Raw genomic sequence first — 8,850 nt, forward strand, 5'->3', positions numbered from 1 at the left:
TCATCACAGTCGTGTTCCTAACACCACCCCACTACTCCAGACAATGGACCAGCAGGTCATCTCCAATTTTAAACAACTCTACACAAGGGAGCTTTTCTGGCGATGCTTTGAGATGACAGATCGATCAAGCCTCACCCTCCATGAATTTTGGAGAGACCATTTTGACATCGTGAGCTGTCTTCAGATTATAACCATTGCCTGGGCCGGGGTAAGCCAGAGAATCCTAAATTCTGCTTGGCGCAACCTGTGGCCAGACTGTGTTGTGACACCTGACTCCAATGCTTCTGCACCTGCACCAGAGTCAACAGTGTTGGAGGAGATTGTTTCCTTGGGGAGGACCATGGGGCTGGAGCTGACCGAGCAGGATGTCTGCGAGCTGGTGGAGGAGGGACACAACCGTGAGCTAACCACTGAGGACCTGGTGGAACTGCAGAAGGAGGCGATGGAGGAGGTCTCATTTGAGGAGGAGGAAACGAGTGAGGAACAGCTCTCTTCCGGGGAACTCAAGCAGGTATGCCAACTGTGGGTAAACCTACAGACTTTGGACAGCAGCACCACCCAGATAAGGCTCTAGACCAGAGACTTGTGAACAGTTTTGACACCGACATCATGTCCCCTTTCCGGGGGATGCTTAAAAGGTGCCGGAGGCAGCAGACAATGGAAAGGTTTCTACTAAAACAGCCTAGACATGAAGAAGAACCTGCTTGTGTTAGTGCTGCCCAGTTGCCCTGCTCCTCCTCCTCTTCCAAAAAGTTTTGAAATTGTTTTGAAAAGTTTGCCATGTTTTAAAAGTTGATATTTGATGCTTTAAAAGTTGAAGTTGGATGTTTGAATGTTATTGCTTGATTAATCCTGTCCCTGTATAGTATTTATGCCTTTAAAATGCACTTTAAAAAGAGTTTTGAACAGATAAAAGATTGTTTTTTTACTTTTTTCTGACCTCAGGAATTAATTGGTTTTCAGTGCATTCCTATGGGAAACCGTGTTTCAGTTTACAAATTTTTTGTTATAAGAAAAATCCCGCAGAACAAATTAAATTTGTAAACCGAGGTATTACTGTAATCCTGTTCTGGTGACAATCTAAGAAATCTGAATTGTACATCGCTTTCAGTATTTCTGGTCAAAATAATGGGTAATTCTACCCAGTGAGTTCATCAATGAAAATTAAAACTTTGGCATTTTTATAACTTCAACATCAAAACACAATTGGAAGTTATAGCAGAATACTGTAATGCATTGAACTGTTCATTTTGGGGGTTTTAGAGCAGCCATACATGGTACCTCTACTATCCATGATAAAAAGTGCAGCAAATAAACAACATCAATGGCTAGAAAAACATCTTTGGTCTGGAACATCTTTGGTTTGGGTCTATTGGAATGAGGATTCGTATGACCACACAATATGATAGCATAGTCAGCACATGATATAATGTCTTTGAAACTCTACACAGAAGGGAATATTTGCTCCCTAACCATGGACAATTGTACAGTGCACTGGTACCTCTCATCATGCCCTGGTAGTCACCCTCATGATGTCGATCGGCTATTAAGACCAAAGGTGATACAACATGGCAATGTAGGGTGATTAAAAATTTGCTGGCTATATTTAAAAAAAAATATGTGATTTATCTCTGAGTGGGAATGTCATATTGGTAATACAGTATTCTGAAGTCAATGAATTTTGCAATTATAAATGGTTCATTGGTTTCGGTGTTGGTTTTTCTGAAGCCCATCTTTAGATATAACATTGAGGCATCACTCTGAGACAAGGAGGTGCTTAACACCACCGCACTACTGCCTCTCTTCCGGGCGTAGTCAATGACTGTGCTACACAAGGCCTTAGCGATCCCTTTCCCTCTGTGTTTCATGGGAACTGACAATCTCTTAAGCTCCACCTGGTTTTCTCCAGTGGGAGGATATGGAGGAATGGCAGCGACCATCCCCACAATTTCCCCCGCCAACTCAGCGACCCAGAAGCAGTAACCATCCTGCTCTAAGTAATATTTCCGGATATTCATCATGTCAGTAGCCAGGCTATCTGCAACATAAGTAGCATAGATATATCTGTTTAGGAGCCATAGTGCTGCCACGCTGAGAGACACCGCCATGCTGGAGAGGAGGTAAGACCCCATCACCTGTAGGAGAACCAAAAACACGGCCAGCAGGAAAGCCCAGATGTGAGGGAGACTGAGAGTGTGAAAGAAAGCGGTCTTGGTGTGTTCTTTAATGCCTCGGGAAAAGATATCTCGGACTGCATCATAATCTGAGTCCTTGTAGAGCCGAATAATGTAGTTGGGCATAGTCTTCTCCTGCAAAAGAAAATTAGAAGACTAACTCGTAAAACTTCTACAAATATATGGATTGTTCATAGTCAAAGACAAAGAGAAAGGAGTAGATGGAGTGTTCATAGTCAAAGATAAAGGAATAAAAGGAGCGTTCATAGTCAAAGGCAAAGGAATATGGAGTGTTCATAGTCAAAGATAAAGGAATATGGATTGTTCATAGTCAAAGACAAAGACAAAGGAATAGATGGAGTGTTCATATTCAAAGATAAAGGAATACATGGAGTGTTCATACTCAAAGACAAAGGAATATGGAGCGTTCATAGTCAAAGATAAAGGAATACATGGAGTGTTCATACTCAAAGACAAAGGAATATGGAGCGTTCATAGTCAAAGATAAAGGAATACACGGAGCGTTCATAGTCAAAGGCAAAGGAATATGGAGCCTTCAGAGTCAAAGGCAATGAGATATATGGAGCGTTCATAGTCAGAAACATTGGAATACATGGATCGTTCATAGTCAAAGACAAAGGAATGCATGGACAGTCCAAAGTCAAACACAATGAAATACATGGAGAATTCATAGTCAAAGACAAAGGAATACACGGAGCATTCGTAGTCAAAGGCAAAGGAATACACGGAGCGTTCATACTCAAAGACAAAGGAATACACGGAGCGTTCATAGTCAAAGACAAAGGAATACACGGAGCGTTCATAGTCAAAGGCAATGGAATACATGGTGCATTCATAGTCAAAGACAAAGGAATACACGGAGCGTTCGTAGTCAAAGACAATGGAATACATGGAGCATTCATAGTTAAAGACAAAGGAATACACGGAGCGTCGTAGTCAAAGACAATGGAATACATGGAGCGTTCGTAGTCAAAGACAATGGAATACATGGAGCATTCATAGTTAAAGACAAAGGAATACACGGAGCGTTGTAGTCAAAGACAATGGAATACACAGAGCGTTCATAGTCAAAGACAATGGAATACATGGAGCGTTCCTAGTCAAAGACAAAGGAATACACAGAGCATTCATAGTCAAAGACAAAGGAATACACGGAGCATTCATAGTCAAAGCAAAGGAATACACAGAGCGTTCGTAGTCAAAGGCAAAGGAATACATGGAGCATTCATAGACAAAGGCAAAATAATACATGGAGCATTCATAGACAAAGGCAAAATAATACATGGTGAAATACAAATGAATACAAAGAGCTTTCATAGTCAGAAACATTGGAATACACGGAGTGTTCATAGTCAAAGGCAAAGGAATACACAGAGCATTCATAGTCAGGAGCGCTCATAGAAATACATGGACAGTCCAAAGTCAAACACAAAGGAATACACGGAGCGTTCATAGTCAAAGGCAAAGGAATACACGGAGCGTTCATAGTCAAAGGCAAAGGAATACATGGTGCGTTCATAGTCAAAGGCAAAGGAATACACAGAGCATTCATAGTCAGGAGCGCTCATAGTCAAAGACAATGGAATAGTAGGACTGTAGTAGGATTTCATATAAATCCATGTATTTCATGTAGCTCCCTCTATTGTTCTTCTAGAACAGTGTAGTGTATTGTAGGTAAATCATTGTGAGACTCATGGTAACTGTGTGAGTCTGTGATTGAGGTCGGGTTATTGCAGGTCAGCTGGATGACTTAACAGGTTGTGTCTCTATCGCCTCCTCCTGACTCTGGAGGACCATAGACCATTCCCGAAGTTTTTAAGCAGGAAGGGGTGGAGACTTCATCTGCATGTTTTTGGGAGTCCCGCGAATCCCAGGTTTTGCCCTGGTAGAGCGGTGGACTGGCTCATAAATATGGGAGAGTCAAGCTGAGTCGGGTGGAAGATGGAGTGCGAAGGAGACTGTCGGTACCTGGGAGGGGTCCCCTACGTCTTCCGAGCAGCCAGGAGGGCTGGTAGTATCTGCAGTCTGTGGAGCTGGGAGCAGTTCTACAGGGGAGAGAAGACATCTCTGCGTGTAGCTACAAGAAGCTAAGCTGATTTTTGAGGGGCTGCTAGTTCCTCACCCATAAAAGGCGGCTCCTACTGATCCGCAACAACTGACGGCTTTCAAGGAAAAGATCAGTCCAGGATCTGCCTTTGTACATAGGAAGGAAGTTGTCCCCCTTATTGATTCAAGCCAAATGGGCATCCCATAATCCCTATCTCCCTATCCAAGTTATTTCCCCTAAAAAATAACAAAGCCAAGTTCATGGACTGGTAACTGCCTCTTGGATGCAAGTCTGTGTGAGAAATACCCATTGCCTGGCTGTGCAGAGAGCTTAGGGGTACCCACAAAACAGCGGCCCGTATGAGGGTAGCTCTACATTTATTTTATTTATATTAATGTGCATGTGTTATTAATAATATAATTATTACTGGTAGTATCAGTAGTATTAGTATCATTATTAGTATCAGTATCAGTAGTATTAGTATCATTATTATTATTATTAGTATCAGTATTAGGGCAGCACAGCGGCTAAGTGGTTAACACTTCCGCCTGGCAGTACTTGGGTCATTGGTTTGAATCCCAACCACGGCACCACCTGCGTGGAGATTGCATGTTCTCCCTGTGCTTGCATGGGTTTCTTCCGGGTACTCCGGTTTCCTCCCAGACTCCAAAGACATGCTGGTAGGTGAATTGTCCCTAGTATGTGTATGTATGAATGTGAGTTAGGGACCTTAGATTGTACACCCCTCGGGGGCGGGGACTGATGGGAATGTACAATATATATGTAAAGCACTGCGTAAATTGACGGCGCTATATAAGTACCTGAAATAAAAATAATAATGTATTATTAGTATCAGTAGTATTAGTATTATTATTAATATTAAGTATTAAACAGTACCGTAGTTATTAGTCTCTAGAAATGTATACTATACTATTGATAAAGAAAATCCACATTTAAAGTTGAACACTTGACCAATACTGTAAGGATGGTGTTCTTTAACCCCTCACCTACCGGACACTTCTACCCCCTTCCTGCCTACAGGGCACTTCTACCCCCTTCCTGCCTACCGGACACTTCTACCCCCTTCCTGCCTACAGGGCACTTATACCCCCTTCCTGCCTACAGGGCACATCTACCCCCTTCCTGCCTACAGGGCACTTCTACCCCCTTCCTGCCTACAGGGCACTTCTACCCCTTCCTGCCTACCGGGCACTTCTACCCCCTTCCTGCCTACCGGGCACTTCTACCCCCTTCCTGCCTACAGGGCACTTCTACCCCCTTCCTGCCTGCAGGGCACTTCTACCCCCTTCCTGCCTACCGGGCACTTCTACCCCCTTCCTGCCTACCGGGCACTTCTACCCCCTTCCTGCCTACAGGACACTTCTACCCTCTTCCTGCCTACAGGACACTTCTATCCCCTTCCTGCCTACAGGACACTTATACCCCCTTCCTGCCTACAGGGCACATCTACCCCCTTCCTGCCGACAGGGCACTTCTACCCCCTTCCTGCCTACAGGGTACCCCCTCCCTGCCTACAGGGCACATCTACCCCCTTCCTGCCGACAGGGCACATCTACCCCCTTCCTGCCTACAGGGCACATCTACCCCCTTCCTGCCGACAGGGCACATCTACCCCCTTCCTGCCTACAGGGCACATCTACCCCCTTCCTGCCGACAGGACACTTCTACCCCCTTCCTGCCTACAGCACACTTCTACCCCCTTCCTGCCTAAAGGGGACTTCTACCCCCTTCCTGCCTACAGGGAACTTCTACCCCCTTCCTGCCTACAGGGCACTTCTACCCCCTTCCTGCCTACAGGGAACTTCTACCCCCTTCCTGCCTACAGGGCACTTCTACCCCCTTCCTGCCTACCGGGCACTTCTACCCCCTTCCTGGCTACAGGGCACTTCTACCCCCTTCCTGCCTACCGGGCACTTCTACCCCCTTCCTGCCTACTGGGCACTTCTACCCCCTTCCTGCCTACCGGGCACTTCTACCCCCTTCCTGCCTATAGGGCACTTCTACCCCCTTCCTGCCTACAGGACACTTATACCCCCTTCCTGCCTACAGGGCACTTCTACCCCCTTCCTGCCTACAGGGCACTTCTACCCCCTTCCTCCCTACAGGGCACTTCTACCCCCTTCCTGCCTACAGGACAATTTCCAGCTTTCAGCGCTGTCGCACTTTGAATGACAATTGCGCGGTCATGCAACACTGTACCCATATGAAATTTTTATCATTTTTTTGTGACAGATAGAGCTTTATTTTAGTGGTATTTAATCACCTCGGGGATTTTATATTTTCTTAAACAAACCAAAAACAACTGAAAATTTAAAAAAAAAAAAAAAGTTTTTTCTTAGTTTTTGTTATAAAATTTTGTAAATAAGTGATTTTTCTCCTTCACTGATGTGCGCTAATGAGGCTGCAGTGATGGGCACTGATAGGTGGCACTGATGGGCACTGATGAGGCACTGGTAGGTGGCACTGATGGGCATTGACAGGCATCACTGATGGGCACTGAAAGGCAGCACTGATATATGGCACTGATAGACAGCACTGACTGGCACTGTTAGGCGGCACTGACAGGCACTGTTAGGCGACACTGACTGGCACTGATAGGTGGCACTGATGGGCACTGATAGGCGGCACTGACTGGCACTGATAGGTGGCACTGATAGGTGGCACTGACTGGCAGCACTGATAGGTGGCACTGATTAGTATTGATAGGTGGCACTGACTGGCACTGATGGGTGACACTGAAAGGCAGCTCAGATGGGCACTGATATGTGGCACTGTTCAGCACTTACAGCTGGCACTGATGGACACTGACAGGTGGCACTTCTGGGGCCACACTGATCATCAGGGCACACTGATCATCAGTGTCCTGATGATCAGTGTACATGTCCCCTTCGCGGAATGCTGATTACAGCTCTCCTCTCCTCTCCTCTGTCAGCGAGACAGCTCGAGAGGAGAGAAATGCCGATAACCAGCATTTCCCTGTTTACATGTGATCAGCTGTGATTGGACACAGCTGATCACATGACCGAGCCAGCATCTTCGGCTCTTTCTGTGGATCGGTGATCCGCTGTGTCCGAGGGACACAGCGCACCACCGATCGCCACGCTGCGCGTTCCCTGAGCCACGCATGCGCAATGAGAATGGGAGGACATCATATGACGTCCTCCCAGAATGAGAGAACCACCTTGCGCCCATCATTGGACTATATGGCAGACGGGAGGCGGTTAAAAACATTCAACAAAAGTGCATTTTTCCAAAGTTGTAAATATGTTATTGTCCTTGGGATGGGGAATCTTATCATGACACAAAGCGTTTGATTTAATGATGAACACGTAGGGCGTCATATTGTCTGTAGATAAGAATTTTAATTAGGTGAAAGTATAGACAAAGACTGTTAAAAAAAAAAATTATAAACATATAGGAATTGTGGGAAAGAATAAGTTTGTCTGGAACCAGATTTATGGTTAGTTTCAATGTTGTAGATCTTACCAACCAATCATATTGTACCTAATATGTCTGCATTGTAAGAAACTGTATAAATGAAGCTTGAATTTTCCTATGCTTTGAACACGATCTTGTATGTTCCCAGCGGTTATTAATAAACCTGTGTAATTCCCTACACGTTTAGCTAGATAGGTTTCTTGTGTCCTCTTTTTGTAGATAGAGGCTGAGTAGCAGCCTGGGATGAGTCAGCCTGGAAGAGAGGCAGGAGTTCACCTAAGGACAGGCTGGGTGGCTCTGCAGATCAGGGCTTCTGGAGCCATACCACCCTTCCAGAAACATTGAGAACTTTCTAGAAGAGTGGCAGAGGAGGCCGAAATCTGCATGACTAAGGGACCTTGGCCAATCCCCTGGCAGCATGCTGGTCATGGTGACGAAGGACAACCGTTAAATATCACAGAGCCTGGGGAGCAGTGTGCAGTGTCGGGTGGAAGAGGGATTGAGAGGAAACTGGAGTGAGGAACCTGGGAGGAGGCCCCAGGGAGATGAGCCTACCTACAGGCAGGATGCTGGAGAGGAGGATCTCTTCTGCCTCAATGTCTCCTAGGGAGGAAGGAGCCAGCTCACCATATGGCCTGAAGGCAGCCACCAACCCACCACACTAACTGGAAAGGACAGTGTGAGTACTCCTACACCTCCTGGGCCATTAAAGGGGAGAGGTCGGTCAGCTGTAATACCCAATTAGCTCTCATCCGGGACTGCTTAATTGACAGCTCTTGAGCCCCCTTGCTCAGGGATACCCTCAGTGCAGCTGGGTGAAGAGGAGAATTCATCTGGGGTCTGTGGAGGTACACCAAAGGTGCTTTAAAGCTCCTTAACTGAGACTGTCGTTATTTTCTTCGATCCACATTTTTGCACATACAGTAGTTGCTAAAAAGTTGTCCTCAAGTTCTACAGTTCCTTGGACATCCCATTTACCCCCAGACCTTATCCAAGTTGCTATCCCCTAATAAAAACAACAAAACTAATCTCAAAGACTGTTTGCTGACTCCAAGTGAGCAAAGCATGGAATATCCGTGTTGCCTGGCTGTGCAGAGCTAAGGGGACCCAAAGCTCAGCGCACCCTAAGGGGGTAGTGGTACACCTCCA

At 45.8% G+C, this 8,850-nt stretch overlaps 1 protein-coding gene across 1 annotated transcript; it reads right to left on the bottom strand.

The window, feature by feature from the left end:
- Positions 1-1,206: 1,206 nt before the first annotated feature.
- LOC149441136 (N-acetyltransferase 8-like) lies at positions 1,207-2,312 on the bottom strand. Its single transcript, XM_089657708.1, has one exon. The coding sequence runs from the start codon at positions 2,298-2,300 to the stop codon at positions 1,626-1,628; it is 675 nt and encodes a 224-aa protein (XP_089513834.1). The 5' UTR covers positions 2,301-2,312; the 3' UTR covers positions 1,207-1,625.
- Between the last annotated feature and the right edge of the window lie 6,538 nt (positions 2,313-8,850).

Source organism: Staurois parvus, unplaced genomic scaffold, assembly GCF_062004578.1.
Source record: "Staurois parvus isolate SC_StPar_1 unplaced genomic scaffold, SC_StPar_1.0 ptg001023l, whole genome shotgun sequence".
NCBI lineage: Eukaryota > Metazoa > Chordata > Amphibia > Anura > Ranidae > Staurois > Staurois parvus.

Bases quoted from the DNA above. Each gene is read 5' to 3' on its own strand.
- LOC149441136 (XM_089657708.1), bottom strand. From the start codon at position 2,300: ATGCCCAACTACATTATTCGGCTCTACAAGGACTCAGATTATGATGCA.